We start from the raw sequence: 18,347 nt of genomic DNA on the forward strand, positions 1-18,347 counted from the left end.
CTTATTTCAATGAATTTTTAAACTTATACAATACTGTATTTCCCTGTCCTACCCTGAACTTTTCTATAGTTGTATATTTTATGTGACCAAAATAGTAACGTGGACACTTGTGGTCAGAACAAAGTAAGTCGATGATCCCATCCAAAATAAGGAGTCTAGGCACTGATGGATGTGCCTGTGTTCCTGGCACCCTGCTTTCAGATATATTGATGAAGTGCAGGCTATTTCACTCTGCATTCGTTTTATTGCTTGTAGAATCATTTAGGTTGGAAAGGGCTTTTAAGGCCATCAAGTCCAACCGTTAGTTACTAATTTTTAAGTGTTCATAGTTCTTGATCTGTGTATCCAGAATGGTCCTGTGCCCAGCAGATGAAGTTTCAGGGTTTGTAATGTAGGTCCTTTTATAATGATTTGTTGGATTAAAGCTTTCAGATCAGGTGTGGGAGCTGTCAGCTTGCTGACACTGTGAAGTCAGGCTGGTTCATGAAACCAGGACAGCCAGTAATCTGGTTTGTAGTAAGATTAGCTGGTCAGAGAATGTTCTGAACCTTCCATTTGCAGTTTACTTTCCTCTCAGTGTACCAGATAAAGACATCTCCTGGGAGCCAAAAATGAAAGAGGGAGGCAAACAAGCAACATAATTTTAAGTAGGAACACGTGCATATATATTTATTTCTTTATCATACAAATGGATTAATTCTTTCTTTTCTGTCTAGTTTCATGTTGTTAAAAATGATATAAATTCATGTATTTAATTACACTTTTCATCATAACTTAGATAATTGATAAATTAGTTCAAAATACCCCTTTTTAAATCTGACCATTTATTGATGGAAGAATTTTATTATCTAAAAGGGGTAGCAGGCAGATAGATAAATTTGGTATGCAGTGCAGCTTGCAGTGATGTCCTTTTAAGCAAAGGCATAATAGCAGCTGCTGTGCAGGTGTTGAGTGTTAGCAGTGGTATTTGTTTCTGACCAGCCATGTTCTCTTTGACACCAAATGCTCTGTCTGTCTGTCTTGAAGAAATGCAGTGTGTAAAAAAAAAAAGGAATTACAAGGAGGAGGACTTCAAGTGGGATAAACATAAGTACAGTTTTTACTCATGTTGAAGGAAGTATTTGGATCTTAATTCTAGGTGCTGAAACACCAGCAAATTACAGATTTCTGTTTTTTTATGATATGAAGGACAAAATACTGTTAGTATATTGTTTTTTAGATGTGGTTAATTTGAAGTAGATGTAAATGCAAATTATAGCAGCTTTTGATGGCACAAATGCTTAAAGTTACTTTGCAAATATATTTGGAAAGTATGTCCTTTTAATTTGTAAGAGGTACGAATACAAAAAAAATAACAGTATCAACCTGTTTGGGAAGACTTTTCTTAATTAAGTGATAAAGAGGTCATATCTCTTCAATCCTGTACTTAAGTCCATTGAAAATACTCAGTTTTGAAATGTGAGTAATTTGTAGTTGTACCAAGTACAGCTTTCTTCAGAACAGGATATAAAATACATTTCACTTTGTTTGGGTTTTTAAAAAAATTGGAGTTGCAGGACAAAAATATAACCCCATCTCTTGCCTGGTGGTGTTAAGCTTTGGTGGGTGATTCTGGTTTTTTTCTTTTTAATTAGTGTGTATTAAAGCATATGGTTTATATTTATTTTTTTAAAGATACGCTCTGGGATGAACATGGTTGAGTACCTAGGAAGATGAGTTTTTTTCTCTTACTTTCTAATAGATGTTTTCAGTATTTTGTATACTGATATAGCTTTCCAGTGTTGGTAGCAGCTACAGAGGAGAAATGCATTAAGATTTGGATCAGTGTCTTTAGAAGATTGTTTCTTGCTGTGCATTAATGAGATCTTTCCTACTTCAGCTAGCAGGCAGGAGCATTTGAATAACTTGATATTCTTTGAAAAATATTTATTCCGTTGTGCTCAGGAAGATGGGTTTAATGTCTCATTTGCTCATCAGGAATTTCAAAAGCTCGTCTGTATCTCATTATATACTTCGTGTGTCTATCGCAAGCTCTTTCACTTGAGAGCCGCTCTTGGTTTGGCCAGGTTCCTCCCTGTGCACGCCTCCCCCGTGTCCCAAAGAGGCTCTGAAAGGTGACAGAATGTGAGATGCTTCCCTGGTTTTTCACCCCCTGAAGGGCTGGGCTACCCCCGTGAGGAGGCTCTTTGGTGAGTGTGCTCTCTGTCATTTGCAGGCCAGAGCCTCAGCAGAAAGCTCCCTCTGCACCCCCGCCTCCCCCCCCGCCGCCGCCTCCGCCCCTGCCGGAGCCCGCGCCGCCCGAGCCAGAGGAGGAGATTTTGGGCTCGGACGATGAGGAGCAAGAGGATCCCGCAGATTACTGTAAAGGTGAGTGCAGCGCACCACTGGTGAGAGGGTAAACACTGTCATGCCAGTCTTAGTTCTGGTTCTTGAGGGATTTTTAAAGAGCTGATCTTTAATCATGGAATTTACTTATACAAGAATTGGGAACAGCCCTTCATTTCAGGTCCTGATGCATAATTGTCTTCAGATTAGTTTTTCACTTAGCCATAGCTTGTTTATACATTTTTCAATAAATATACAAGTATGGCATCCCTGTATTCTTCCTTATGTCCCAAGTATAAGAATTGAGAGTAAACTTCCCTTGATTCATGTGCGTTGTAAAAGAAATGGAAACACCCAAACCAAGACAAGCAGCTCTTCTCATGCTCCAAAACGTTCTAAAATGCCTTGGTGCCTTTACCCAAATTTATTTTTTAAACTGTATCTTTTTTTTTTTTCCCTTTCTTCTCTCACCTGCACTAGCCTAAGATGTTACATGCTTCCTTTCCACATGGTGTCTTTCACAGCTGTCAGCATTGTCCGAGGCTCTCTACTACATCTTCATTTTAACTCAGTTTCCTTAATTTTTGTATTGGTTATATTCAGTTTTTAAATATTGTTAAGTGCATAAAAGCATAACTGCAGTACAATGGTGTCAGTATTTAAGTTTATTTTAAAGTTGTTGCTAGAGTTGCAAGTCTGTTCCCATTAGGGTAGAATGTGCACTGTACTTACATGAAAAACGATAAATAACAGTTCTGTCAACTCTGGATTACATATTGTAATAGATTTCAAGAATACAAATATACTTACATTAGAATTTTATCATTTCAGATCAATATTTTTAAATATACAAAAAACAGTCTATGCACACTTGACTATATCTGGTATTCTATATTCTTCATACCAAGAAACACATCCTGTGTCAAGTATGATAATGTCTTCTTAATCAGAAGTTTTCTGTATAAGCCTGGAAATGTGATATTTTAAGAATTCCAGCCTGGAAAAGTATTTTGTTTTTACATATTTAACAGTGAAAAGTGACTATTTCATTTTGGTGTAAGAAGTTTTATTAATATATTATATTTCAAATGTCTAAGTGGCTTACAAGTGCCGGTAGTGAAAGCCAAACAATAAATTCAAACTAGGTGTCAAAGTCCACAGCAGGAAAAAGTAAAACATGTTGCTAAACCATTCTCAAGCATTTTGGTTTGTTTTTTTAATTAGTTGTGTTAAAACACATTTGTTCCATATGATAACTCTTTTGGTGTCTTTAACATGTTCCATCAGTGAATAAGGGTTTGTTTAAACATCTGTGTACTTGTAAACATCTGTATTTCCTTGAGATTAAACATTTCAAAACTCTGACTTTATTCTATGAAGTAAGGACTGCATTTCATTTCAGACAATCTATTGTTGTCTGTTTTCCAGTATCCCTTTTAAAATGTCATCATCTGCAGAAGCTAGATCACAAAACAAAAAATAGTCTAAGTTGAGAGCCTGCTTATGAGTTACCTGTTTAACTAGAGCAGGTCAGTAGTGAGATCTGTATACTTTTGAAATAAACTATATGTTACACTAAGAATACTTGCAGGATTCCTGAAAAATTAAAGGAAACTTCTGTATGCATAAAAGTTCTTCTGATTTTTTCTGATCCTGAGGGTTTGAATTTTTGAAAGTATATCAAGGCTGGTTCAAGCTTTGGTTCATTTGGGTGTCTTGATCATTACTTGTTTCTACGAGAGCAGTGCTTTTGCTGCTTCAGTAGAGGATTTACTTATTTCCTGACCCTAATTTCCTGTCAGACTGAGCAGTGCATTTCCTTCTTTCAGTCTGCTGGCATGGAACTGAAGGGAAGGTCACCATAAGGATCTGAATTCCATGACCATATTGGGATTTGTTTATAAATTTTATATTCTGTATAGGGAATGAGTAAATTATTTGGTAATGAAGTCCAGAATGGTTTTTAGATACATTTTCCATTTTTTTGAGAGGTGTTTTATTAGTTTCAGTGTATTTTTCTGTTTTGGGTAGCCTAATCTGTATTTACAGAGTGGAAGATAAAGATTTGGAAATTATCATTTATTACTGGAGTGTCTCTTTTATTCCTAATTTTGTCTTCAAAATGGCAGTCTTCCAGGATTTTTGACTGAAGCCCAGAGCATACTTCATCTCTTCTCAACCACAGTCTGAAATTTCATAGAAGGAAATTTTGATGATGAGTATATAATCATTTTTTTTTTCAGGAATTCAGCATACAACTTGTTAGCTGTACTTCCTGTTGAGTATTTTTGTCACTAATTTAATTTTTAAGGGTATGTTACTGTGTGCTAGGTTTGCACCTTGACCACATTACATAGTTATTATTAAATAGTCATAGTAGTGTTTTTTAATGAGGAAATTGGATCAGTTTGTGTTAGCACCTGATGTGAAATAGACTGACTAGCAGCCATCTGTGAAAAGCAGATTAACTTCCGTTCCCTGGGGGCTTCCTCCAGGGCGTGTTTAAATCTGTGACATTACTTCTGTTTGTGTCACTGAATTTGCATAAAATGCATTTCAAATATTTATTTGTTTAAGAAATGGAAATATCAAATGTCCAACTGCATGATTTTTTGAGGGGTACTTTGTAAAGCTAGTTTTTCTTCTCTGAAAAGCCTTGGAACACTTGATGATTTTTTCTTTCAGAGTCTGTTGTGTCATGGATGTAATTGGAATTTTTTGCTTCTCTGATCATCTTCTCTGCCCCCTGGAGATGTCTCCCATTCATCCAGTTCACAAAGGGAATAATTCCCTATACAAACATAGAAGAGCCAGCTACAATTACCAATACATTCAGGAGACATTCAGGAATAATGATCTCATTTTTCTGACCCTCCTTATTGCATGCATGTAGCTAGTTAGCTGTGAGAGACACTTCTTTTTCTGTGTGTGCTTCAGTGAATACTGCAACAGGGTGGGTTTTTTTGGTTACATTATCAGCCAGGACACACGTTGTATATTTTCCAATGCCAGTTTTGTTTTTCCAAAAGCACGTAATTTTTATCAACTTGTTAATTTTGCATAGATGTTTTCTTGTTACTATTGCTTAGAAATACTTCTGATGTCATGGAGAACTTAAATGGTTACATTCATCATAGGATGACACCAGTTTTTAAAATACGCATAACTAAGTGGGTTGTTACCTGGTTATCCACAACCTGTAAATGCATATGTTGCTGATACAAATGAGCAGAGAGTAACTTGTACAGGAATGGTAAGAGATGATTTCCAAAACTGCTCCTGTGGTGACTTATGTCAGTGGAAAGTATCTCGTGAAATATATATACTCATATGCTATATATGCTACCACTGTTGGCATCTGTCACATATGCTGGTGTGTTGCTATAATTAGTTATGACAGTAGTGTAGGGATCAAAACAACATGATTTTTACATATATAGTACTGTTATGCTTCCAACACAGAGTTTACTGAAATAACTTACCAAGCCCCAGTTTATTAACTTTGGTGTCTTTGTCTAATTTCCTTTCTATGCTGTTTTCTCTTCTGTCTGTGATGGGAGGAAACTATCACAAATTTCTGATTATTTTTTGCCTCTTTGAAGCACAAGTATGCCAAAAGCTATTTATAGGGTCAGACTTAAAAGGCACTTGTTTGCCTAAACTATTCCTAGAAACCTATTTTTATGTGATAGTGTATTATGTGGAAGTCTCACATAAATTTTGCAGGTCATCAGGTTTGATTCACTTCACAAATGTGAAAAACCTTTTCAGTAATGGAAGGCAGAATTTCTGTATGTTCTCTTAACTTTCCTCTTGCATATATGACTTCATCATCCTGCATAGAATTTTGTGGGAAAAAAATTACCAAGTAATTATATTTTTGTTTGTTTGTTCTAAACCAGTCAAGAGCTGTCTTAAATAATGATTATATTTTTCCAGATTATTAAATATCTCCATCAGCTGTTACTAGAAGGATGCTTAAATAGACAAAATCAAATTTAGTTTTAATTTTTGTATCAGTACTGATTCATGTACTTGCATTTAATCAGCAAAGTTTCTATATTAATGAAGCTGCAATAGACTCAGCTTCATATGTGGCTGATACTGTTTCTGTTTGCAAATGGACAGTATAATAGTCAGCCCTTATTCTCAGTAAGTCCATGCCCCCCCTTCTCTACTGAAGAGTAAATCTGGTCAGGTATTCCAAAAGTGATCTGGTTTTTGATTTGGAAATAAGGAGTTCCCGCTTGGCAGTGTGGGCATCCTTACTGACCTTGGCTCAGCTCAGCAGTGGAAATGAAAGTATCATTTTGCTTTACTGGGTGAGTTCTCTTGGCAGCTTTCATGAACATTTCCTTCCCAATGATGGGAGGGCTGGGGAGGTCTTCCCCAAGGGAAGGGTCAGCTTTTGGGTGAAGCTGTGTCTGCTGTTTGCTAAGCTTGCAGTTACACCTTAGCACACATATATTCAAGCTGTGTGTGTTTCAGAGTTAGACACACCAGCATCTAACACAATACGTCAGTTAAGCTTTATCCTTCTCCTGTTTAATCATTATAATTCTGTAGTACAGTTGTGTTAAATTTATTAATCTGCTCTTGCAGTAAATGAGAGTTCGTAAAAAGCTGCTGAACTTATGTTAAGGCAGAAGATGTTATTAGCAATAAAGAATATAAGCATATCAAGATTTGACATCACTGTTCCCACAGATAGAAGGAGATAAGAGAGAAGTCCCTGTTTCAAATTCAAGGAATTAAGTTATAAATTCACATTGCTGTCTTAACCACTTCTAACAAGATTTTCAGGGCATTCAAAACAGATCCAGAACCTTCGAGAAAGTAGTCTGAGGTTTTTCTGACTCTAAATGGGTTAGTCAGTAACTGAGGATCCTGCAAAAGTACAGTTGGTCATGGCATTGTGAAGGACCAGAAAGAGACAAAGAAGTGGTTCCTTGAAAGCTGCTTTGAGTCTGCTGCTGGTGATGTCCTGGAGGGTTGCATGGTGCAGCTTTATTATTTGTTTGCAGTTTAGGCAAAATTATGGATGTTATTGTTGGTCTGTTAAGGTATGAATAAAAATCTTGTGTGTTCATTGTCTTCCCTGTGTTTAACTAGGAGTAAGAATGTCTCCCAAAATACAAAGGAAATAAAAAGCTTCATTATACCTCCTAGAAACCTGAGCTCCAGCTTGCTCTGTCCTGTTGGCCTTGCTGCCTATTGGGGTTGTGGAGAACCTGTGTAGTTGTTTAAATTTGGACTGCAGACTTGAATAATGAAAAAGCAGTTCAGACAAGGCCTAGAGCTGCCTTTTTTCTCATCTTTCTCCTCACTGTAAAACCCTCAGACATCAGAAAAATGCATTGCTGCTGTGAATCAGGAGCCAAGCAGAGCAGCATCAATGAAGTCTGCGTTGTTCTTAACATTTTCTCAGGAAGTATTTTATTGCTACTTTTATTATTTGATAGCAAATGGGAATTAAACCAATCTCTGTTGAGATTCTGCAGTCATCCAAAATATGTTGACTGGAGGGGGCTTCAAATATGATAAATAATGTAGATCTTTTCTGTACTGTCTGTGAAGTGGAAGATAAGCCCGAGGAAATAAAGAACAGATGGTAAGATTACCATAAATAAAAGCCATAAGAGAGAAGGGTGAATAAACTCTACAGTAGTTACAGGACATGAGTTTTTTCCCTCCAGGCCAAGCAGAATTTTTACCATTAAAATTTTCTTTATATTTCCTATTTATAGTACAGAACAATTTGAAGAGGAAAATTTACACTACAAGAGAATGACTTGAAAACCTGGGAATTACTGTTTATTTTCTAAATATTCTTTTTTCTACTTATTTTTTCATGAAAGGAGGCTATCATCCAGTGAAAATTGGTGATCTTTTCAATGGCCGATATCATGTTATTAGAAAGTTAGGATGGGGACACTTCTCTACAGTCTGGCTATGCTGGGATATGCAGTAAGAAAACTATTTATTTTCATGTATTTCTTAATACATTACTTTATTTTGTTTGCATTAATTTTTATTTTATGTGCATGATGAAGTTAGGTAAACTTTTAGTGTCATTTTGTGCAGAAAGATGCCTATAGTCTTATTTTGCCCTTGATTAATGGTGTAGTTTATAGAACCTCTCAGAAATAAATGTAATCCTGTTTTCTTTGACAAATTAGCTTTGCTTATTAAATTTGCATGTTGTCTTGAGCATGCAAGAATAAACTTAAATTATTTTGTATCTTTAATGAAAAAATATAGTTATCTTCATTAAATGATAAAATCTGTAAGCAGATTTCTATTTTAGGGACACTAGCATCAAGGAGATGAAATACTCAATAAGTTACAGTGTTAACAGAGTATTGTTAAAAGTTGTCATTAAGTGTAATTTCAGCATTTTCTGTACAAATGCATTAGACTATGAAATATTCTATTTAAAATTTCCCAACCTTCAAAGTATGTTTATTTTAGCTCAGTATACATGTTGAAAATGTGTCTCTTCTTTTCAAGGGGAAAAAGGTTTGTTGCGATGAAAGTTGTAAAAAGTGCCCAGCATTATACAGAGACAGCCTTGGATGAAATAAAGTTGCTGAAATGTGTAAGTATTGCTATTGTAATACAGTGTTCAATAACAATAATAACAGTAAAAGTGAATTAAAAGCACCACAGAGAATTGATTCTAGACTCTTTGTTTTTTTACATATTGTCCTCTAAACTTCTGGCTTATTATGAGTTAACATGTTGTGAAGCTCCAAAATACTTAAGTTTGTGTAGGAATCTAACTAAGTAGTATTTTGAAGTGATTTTTTTCCTAAAATGTCAGTGTTTGCGTTCTTGGTTTAGGTTCGTGAAAGTGACCCTAATGATCCCAACAAGGATATGGTTGTACAGCTAATTGATGACTTCAAAATTTCTGGAATGAATGGAATTCGTATCCTTTTGAAAACATGGCATTCTCATTAGAAATGTTCTATTGAGCTAAGTAAGCATTTAGTTCTGGATTTTTTCTAGTTAATCTTACTTGAAACGTGCAAAGAAGAAACACCAGAATGTATGTAGATGGAAAAAGAAGTGCAGTATATAAGGCACTCTCTGGAGTGCCAGAGAGTCTCTGGTTTTTCTAAACACAATGCAAAAGTGAAAAAGAAGTCTTATGTGTCCTGTCATGATCAAGTGTAACTAGAGATAGATTACTTTAAAAATAGAGTTTATTGAAAACATTTGTAACAATTGAAGCTTACAATAGATATTTTTTTGTTCTAGACTGGTAAAGAGAAATTGTCAGTGTCATGAAAAAGCTGGTTTCTGTTTTCTTGTGAGAAGTGTGAGGCATCTCTTGTTCACATAATCATCTTTTGGCCAGGTGTTAACCTTGTTTTTGGCAAAGGTTGTGAAGCTTTGCCTTTGAAAGCTTCCTTTAAAAAAGCAAAAGAGGGGTGCTGGAAAAAGAAAGAGATAATGTGAAATGTAACTGACTCATTCTCAGGGTAAATTTTGGGTCTGTGAATATATTTGATTTTAGAGTCACGCTAAAGTGAGTTCTCCTTGCTAATTGTATTAGATATTTCAGCAGCTTATTATATTACTGTGCTTTCATTTACTGTTACAGCTGGACTCGTGTGTGCCCATTGTGTTTTGGAGCCCAGTAGCAGACCTCACTGTTCGTGGGTATAATAGTGTGAGAGAGACAGTTGCTTCTCTAGAGAGCCTAATTATGCATTGATTTTGGTGATGTGCCTTCAGCCTTCAGCAGATCAGATTAAGGTACCTTTCACCAAACTCCCATCTTCTAGGAGAGGAATGTAGAAGGTAACTGTCAGTAGATCTCAATGCTCACTAGAAAGCATCCTTTTGGACAGACTGTGCAAGCAGTTTTCATCCTGTTCACATGTCTGTTGACATTAGTTACAGAACCTTTGAGTATGTGGTGAGAATGAGAGTGTGGGGTCAGGTGTTCTCAGTTCCAGTTAGGTGGGTGTCTAATCTCCTTTTCCTTTGCCTCATTTTTATTCATTTTCATCTGACAGTAGTACAGTTGAAGAATAATTACTTTTAGAAACCAAAAATTTTGATTTACTCTTTTATTGTGAAACACTAATATGAAATGAAGAGTACAATAATGCATTCATAGCTATATGTAGAAATAACTCTTATCTGTTTATCAGAGCAATTTCCCAATAATGTTCTTAAATTCTTGCTAAGAATACAACTGTATTAAAGGTGAGGGTTCTTTCTAGGTGTGAAGAGTAAATTTTGTTAGTGATAATAATTTGAAAGCATATGCAAACTTACATCTTTATACAGTATAGCACTTACACTGAGAAAACCAAGAGACAAGTGCTAGTGAAAAATAAGGGGTGTCAGGTAGCTTTGTATTGGCAGATTGAAACTGGACAGCTGATGTTGATTTACTCTATTTCAGTTTCGCCTTCATGTTGAAAACAGGCAGTACAGAAAGTTTTATGTAGAAGACAAATGTTCCTGTCTTACTGAAAAGTACATTTTCCAGAAAAGTACCAATGTGCAGGATGGGCTGATGCTGGACTCAAATTTAAATTGCATCTGGAAGTCTGTCAAAGTCCTGACTGCCAGCAAAAATATGATACCGAGTATCTTATACTTTGAGTTTTCCTGAGAACAGCTTGTGCATCCTGAGTTATTTGAGCAGCACTTGGTTGCATTGATTATTTCATCAGCTCCTTTTTAAGTTCTAGGGAAAATAATCTTTGGTGTAGATTCTCTTAGGATGGAGCAGGTAATTGATTTTAATGTTTTGTGCTGTTTACTTTTTAAAGTGCCATATTAGTGCTACATTAGTGTCACTGATGAGTTGCAGAGGTTGAGAGAAATAGAGTAATTTGAGATTTTTTCCATGCACTGCTGTTTCCAGCTTCCTTTGGGCAAGTCACTGACTATCTGTTGCTTGACTGTAAAACAGCATATGCTTCATAGAGTCTTGATTATTGGTTATGGAATGCATTTGAAAGATAAAACAAGACAGAAGAGTGGTGGGTGAATCCTTTGGATGGCTAATACCACAAAATGTCATGGAGCTTCCAAACAGGGAAAATTGTCAAGAACTATATAGAGTAGAGCTGGGAATGTGCAGAGCCATTGGTCTTCACTGTGTGACTGCAAACTATCATCCTTCTCCTAGGAGCTGTACTAAGTGTTTATATACAGAGGGATTTTAATAATGTGTTATGCTGCACTAGGCTGATAACTTTTTAGCTGCTTGTATATTTTGCAAAGATTGCAGTTACTACTTTTTCATGAAATAAAGGAATTCATGATCTTGGGCACTTTGGTGTTTTCAGTAAGTGTAAATTACTGTGTTTGCAGTGGACTTTTGTTAGAGCCATAATAAATGTTCATTTCAGTGTAGCATTTTTTTAATGAAAGATTCAGATAATCACAAAATGGAGAAAGTGTTTTGAGAGACAAATGGAAAAAGTAAGGAAGCATTCCCACATAATCAGACATTATAATGATTGTAATAAATGTATCTCCAAAGAATATAGGGTATTAATTAAATGTAATATTGCCTAAATGCTGCCGATCCAAAAGCAGCTGAGATGCATCCTAAAGTCTTCTGTGCTGCTACTAGAGCTTAACTAGCCTTTAGCCTTTGTCATATTTCTAAATGCTTGAGTAATATGTATTTGCAGATAGATAGATAGTTACAGGTATGATTTGACTCAAGAAAGCACAGTTCTCAGTACTTTAACCTGTCAGCTGATTAATGTTACATTTACTCTGACTTTGCTGCTGTGTTTAGTTTTTCTTCTGTGAGATATCCCCTATGCTGCTCTGAAGAGCATTTCACAAGAAGCATGTCTTCTAGGTGGGCTTCAGGGATTTTTTGCCACAAAAAATTTTTTGGACCTGCTCACCAGTCAGGTTTTTGGTGCTGAAGAAGGATCCTGGGACTTGCAAGTCTGGTCTCCTAATAGTTAATGCAGAGGTTTTCGCACACTCTTTGATCTGGACAGTCTGGCTTAAGGTTAAAGTGTTTCAGATCAGGATAGTAAATCAGGCAGCAGTCACATTTCTGCATACCTACTCCCAACACTGAACCTGCTCTGTATCTTCTCTCCATTACAGTTGTCTCTCCAGTATGTCTCTCCCTTGAGTTTGTCCAAATCCTCCCAGAAAGGGAGGAATCTCTTGTAATCTCTTTTTTTTCAGGTAGACATCACTTTCTGATGACCTTCCCTCTTTCTGCCTGCCTCTGTCATTCCTCTTACATCTTCCTTCTTGGTGCTCTCCCCTTGCCTCTCAGCTGTTTACTTCCCTACATCCCTTTCTCATCTGGTTACTGGCAAGGCTTAACATTTCTGTAAGTGCAAGGAATGTCAGGAATGTGCATTGGAGAGTGCAGCAGCAGTGGTCTGAAGGACTGTGGGCGGGTGTCCTATATTTCATTCCTGAATGTTGCAGTGTCCTGCCTTTTTGCAATCTGTGTTGCTGTAGCTTTGCAGCTTGACTGCGTGGGCTCAGTTAATAAGCCCTGCAGAGCTCATGTGCTCTGCTCATCCTTTATGGTGGCTGTGTGCTCTGCTAGTGACTTGTGTTCATTATGGGGTAAAGTAACCAAGACTGTTTCCTCTTCTGAATGGACTAGAGTTCTGACCCAGCTAATGTGAGTGGGAAATGACTGTTCAGTGTCTCCTCTAATACAGGAATTCAGGAATATGAAATGAGATGAACAGTTGGCGACAGTTGTGTTGCAGTTCTTCACAGTGTGCTTTGACCAATCTTGAGACATCCTAGTGTTGGTGTAACTTCAGTATAGAGGATGCAGATGTTAAAACTTGAGTTACCTTTATGTGTATAGGTAGGTACTTCAGAAACATGTGTATGATAAACTGACAGACAAGGTAAGCCTCATTTTGGCATGAGGGAGTGACCCTTGAGATCATTGCCAAGACTCTAGTTAATAAAACTTAGAGGAGTTAGGTAAGATTTCTAACAGTGTAGATGTGGTCATCTATATGAATGGTTTCTGACATAGTCTAATTCATTGAGATTTTCCTGCAATATCCATCAATTAATTTTTGGTTGTTTGTATTACATTATTCTTTGCAAGGTTATAGCATCATGTAATCAAAATTCTGACATCCTTCCTGATTTCTAGGTACATTAAGGTCATTCCCAGCTCATGTTTGAGGATTAATTTGGTGTAGTCTAATTGTGTAGCTTCTTTCCAGAATGTTGTGGATGGTAAAACTTTAAATTAGCTTCAATATCTGAAGATTTTCTCAACAGAAAAATAACCTACCCAGACATGTAGGTGTAGAATCTCTTAACTTAGAGAACCCTTGAAGCAGAAATCACAGGAAATTTTTACATCATGATTTTTTCTAATAATCTCCCATGATAATCGACTGTTTGCCTCTGTCAGGGGCCAATAATAAATGCTGTGTCAAATTAAACATTTTGGCATCGTGTTTTTTGCACGTTACTTCTGAGCTCTGCATTTCTTTGTTTGAGAGTTCTTTGGTGATTGCCGTTATTCTCTATAGTTAAAGCTACAAGTTTTAAGAGATCCATTCTCATACTGTTAGTGTTGGTTGTCAAATGACTCTATTTAGCTTAATAAAAAAATGGTTATTGTGGTTCATTTTCTAAAATGCTGTTGGTTCACACTTTTGTTACTAAAACCTTCTATTCATATAATTAAAATATATTAAAAAATAAATAAATAGAGATTATAGGCCAAATCAGTTCTTTTAACTGTTTCAAATAGAAGAAAAATAATTTAGTTACTTTTTACAATTACTTAATTATTCACCCTAATATTGTTGTTAGCATGTAGAAGTAATGGACAAAATTTGCGTAATTAAAATCTTTTAATTTGTTCTGCAGTTGGACACTGGTTCTGTATTGGTTTATACATACTTGAAATGAGCTACCAAAGCTTTTACCATGCTCATTTTAGGGGGAACCATTTTCCCTCTAAAGGGGGTGATGACTCCTTTAGCCAGAACACAGGCAAACATTTGTGTTGATCTCCTAAACAAATTTATTTGGAAGTTATCCTTAATTAAATTACAGATGTCTGCATGGTCTTTGAAGTACTTGGACATCATCTTCTAAAATGGATAATCAAGTCCAATTATCAAGGCCTTCCTATCCGTTGTGTAAAAAGCATAATTCGACAGGTAAGTTTTGTTAATATCTTAATTAGGTTTTTCCACAATTGTTAGCAGTTTGAAGGTTAGAATTAAGGATATTTGAAGTGAACTTTTACTACTATCCAAGATAATTTTGTTTTAATCTCAAGTTTGCAAGAGCATCTTAATGAGTAGCCTGCACTTCTGTATATGGGGGTTTTTGGGGTGTTTGTCTTGTGTTTTTCAATTGAGGTTTCCTACAATAAGGGAGTTTCCTGAGCTGCTTCAGAGAATAAAAAGCTGAAGCAATGAGTCTTTCATAGAAGTTAAGTACTCACATTAAATTTCAGTTTTGTTTGGCATGTCATGCTTCTAAATAAAATCTGGAAAATACATGATCATAACTGTGGAAAATAATAATACTATTATGATGATGATGATGATAGTGATGTACAAAAGTGGTATCTCTCTGAAAAATGAAAATAATCTGTTCTTTAAAGAAATTGTTGTCTGTCTGTATATAAGTTTTTGTAGAGTCAGAGTGTTAGCAAGTTGAAACACTGCAGAACATTTCATTGGGATGTGTTCTTTCAAAATATATTATTTTGCTAATCTGTGAAAATCAAGTTGCTGGGAAGTGATTTTAAGAAAGTGTTTCAGCAAGGAGAAGGCATCTAGGTAATACATCATAGAGTGACTCTGGATGGAAACTACCTGAAAGAGCATCAATTCCAATCATTAACCCACTGCCATGTCCACCCCTAAACCATGTCCCTAAGTGCCACATCTGTACTTCTTTCCAATACCACCATTGGCGGTGATGCCACCACTTCGCTGGGCAGCCTGTTGCCTTGGCAGCCTTATCAGCCCTTCAGTGAAGAATTTTTTCCTGCTATCCAATCCAAACCTTCCTTGGTGCAACTTGAAGATACTTGCTCTGGTCCTGTCAGTTGTTACCTTGGAGAACAAAGCAACCCCCACCTGGCTACAACCTCCTTTCAGGCAGTTGTAGAGTGAAGTCCTCCCTCAGCCTCCTTTTTTCTACAGACTAAACACCCCCAGCTCCCTGAATCAGACTTGCACTCCTCAACTTTCCTCAGCTCTTTTTGCCATTCCTTGGCCATGCTCCAGCACATCCATGTCTTTGTCATAGCAAGGGCCCAAAACTAAACTCAGGATTTGAGGTGTGTCCTCATCAGTGCTGAGTACAGAGGGACAATCAGTGCCCTGGTCCTGCTGATCCTGCCAGGATGCCATTGGCCTTCCTGGCCAGCCAGGCATGCACAGGTTCATGTTCAGCCACTGTCAGCCAGGACCCCCAGGTCTTTTTCTGCTGGGCTGCTTTCCAGCCACTCTGTCTCCAGCCTGTGGCGCTGCCTGGGGTTGCTGTGACTCAAGGGCAGGACCCAGCACTTGGCCTGATGAACCTCACATAATTGGCCTCAGTCCATCATCCAGCATGTCCAGATCCCTCTGCAGAGCCTTCTTGCCCTCCAGCAAATCAACTCTCCCACCCAACTTGATGCCATCTGCAGATTTTGCATGGATGCACTTGATCCCCTTGTCCTGGTCATTGATTAAGATATTAAAAAGGACTGGCCCCAGGACTGAGCCCTGGAGAGCACCACTGGTCATGGCTGCCAGCTGGATGTAACTCCATTATTCACCAAGATCTTGTGCCAGGTGTCCACTCAGGTTTTTACCCAGCAAACAGTGCACAGCCCAGCCAATTCTGCATTTTGGGAGGTAGCTGGAAGTGAATTGGATAAAGGCTCTGAGCAGGCTGGTCTGATTCTGAGGTTAGATACAACTTTGAACGTGGTATGACTTAGGTTTGAATCACAGTCTTCCAACCTGAATTGCTTTTTGAATGTAGACAAGGGTAATTCAAGCACTTCATACCTGAGAAAAAAGGAAGAGCTTAGTCCTGAAAGATTAAAAAGCTTTTATTGTTGTGAGACTGGAATTAGCTGTTTGGACTAGTGAGAGTGGCATTATTTGGTAAGGCTTTCAGGCTGCTTATTAAAGATAATGTAGATATTTCTTCTTTTTCTACTTGGACAAAACTTGTGCTACACATGTTTTAGAAACTGATTTCTGAAAGTTGAATATGAAGGAATTCAGTCATTGCACTGGTGTTACTGTACATCAAACAGTTTTGCTTCATAAGCTTCTGTAATTCTGTGCTGCAAGGGAAAATTAGGTGCTTTTACTACTATTTGGTAATGTATGTTTTTCCAATTTTTGGGTACTTTTGAGCATTGGGATAAAATCAGGCTTATTATAAAATGCAGCTGAAGATTGAGTTTCTTAGTAAATTCAGTTGCAGTTTCAAGCAGGTTTTTAAAAACTCCCTTTGCAATTAGGTGCTTCAGGGTCTAGATTACCTACACAGCAAATGCAAGATCATTCATACGGATATAAAGCCAGAAAACATTTTGATGTGCGTGGATGATGCGTATGTGCGCAGGATGGCTGCTGAAGCTACCGAGTGGCAGAAAGCTGGTGCTCCTCCCCCGTCTGGCTCAGCAGGTATGAACAGGATATTGAAATGCAATGCAATAAACATCAGTATATTGTTGCTAACAGTATTTTGTTCAATGAAAATTCATGTTTTAAATAATTGTATGTGAAAAGTGCATGTGTATTTAATTCCTATTCCTGCTCTGGAAACTATCAGAGTAATGATTTCTTCTTGCAGGTTCAAGTTGTTAGGGTTCTCAAGTACAGAAAAAGATTTATTGGTATAAACTTACTCCCCTCCCAGCTCACAAGCATTAATGCCTGGGTTTTAGTCACACTGGAGGCTTGCCTCTCTAATATTGACAACAATTAATAATCTTATCTAAATTGTATCTGGTTCTTTTACAAGTTCATCAGCATCCTTCTGAAATCATCTGCCTTTTTGTCTGTTGTGACTTACTCTTAAGATAAAATGAAAAGTTTCACATTTGTGGTTTTTCACTCTTAAAAATGGAATTTAATGTACCTAACTGAACTTGTTATAAGCCCATTTTCCTAAGGATATAAAGTGTTTTATGTTAAGCTTACCAAGAGTTTAGATAAGAACTGTACCTTCTGTTTAGCTAGGAGAAGCCAAGGTAAAGAAGTTCACAGGAAAAAGCAAAGACAAGCAAGGAGGAAGTGTGGCTTTTCTCGTGCTTTTCTTTTTAGTACTATATATTTTTAGTACTGTGGTTGCTACTAATTTGCCAATTGAGCACATCAGCTACAGGCAATGGAGAAGTAATTAGCTTTGTAATACTGTCAGAAGATATATCACATTAAAATCTGTGATGTGTGCTAAAAACACTTTCTATATCAGGAACAAATACAGTGGTCAGAATCCATTTCACAGTGTTATATATTTTTAGATGAAAAATCATATAAATGGTGAATATATTATATTGAATTTGACATAATGTGTAATCACATAGCTAAAGATTTTATGTTATTTGTGTGGGAAATAACTTGATTTTGTTCATGCTGTCTTTATATTGCTTTCTGACATTAAAATAAGTATTATTCTAAGGAATGGCATTCTTACCACATTTCGTTCTTAGCAAATTGTAATTAAATATATGGCTTTCCACACAGGAGCTGAAGACGAGTTTTCTTTACAGCATTGCAAGAATAGGTTGTGTATAATTTCCTTTTTTATAGCAGTGCTCAGGTTTAAGAACCTTTTCAAAAACCTTGCCATTTCAGGGGTATTCAAGCAGATTTTTCCCTGACCTTAGCAGCAGGATCTGAACCTATAAAACAACTCTGAATTTTATTTGGCATTCCTTAATTGCCACAGGCCTGTGCATATGAAGAGGTTTGTGAGAGGTTCTCCCCCGTTCGGTTCCTCATGCGCACTTTCACTTTGCTTCTGTCTCCCATATTTGGTTATTTCTGTTGGTT

The 18,347-nt window shown here is 36.8% G+C and overlaps 1 protein-coding gene across 5 annotated transcripts in view; it reads left to right on the top strand.

Moving 5' to 3' along the window:
• Nucleotides 1-18,347, top strand: part of SRPK2 (SRSF protein kinase 2) — an 87,186-nt gene that overhangs the window by 42,101 nt on the left and 26,738 nt on the right. For all 5 annotated transcript variants that reach the window (XR_015772487.1, XM_088055053.1, XM_014255203.2 and 2 more), the window contains exons 2-7: nt 2,216-2,367; nt 8,184-8,292; nt 8,836-8,923; nt 9,169-9,256; nt 14,383-14,489; nt 16,808-16,973. Coding sequence is in view for 4 of the 5 variants with exons in the window: in XM_088055053.1 (XP_087911179.1) it covers nt 2,216-2,367; nt 8,184-8,292; nt 8,836-8,923; nt 9,169-9,256; nt 14,383-14,489; nt 16,808-16,973 (710 nt within the window). In the remaining variant the exon portion in view is untranslated. The remainder of the gene's footprint in view (nt 1-2,215; nt 2,368-8,183; nt 8,293-8,835; nt 8,924-9,168; nt 9,257-14,382; nt 14,490-16,807; nt 16,974-18,347) is intronic.

Source organism: Pseudopodoces humilis, chromosome 5 (genome assembly GCF_049639895.1).
Source record: "Pseudopodoces humilis isolate 2021_Gansu_Grassland_sample_001 chromosome 5, ASM4963989v1, whole genome shotgun sequence".
NCBI classification, from domain to species: domain Eukaryota; kingdom Metazoa; phylum Chordata; class Aves; order Passeriformes; family Paridae; genus Pseudopodoces; species Pseudopodoces humilis.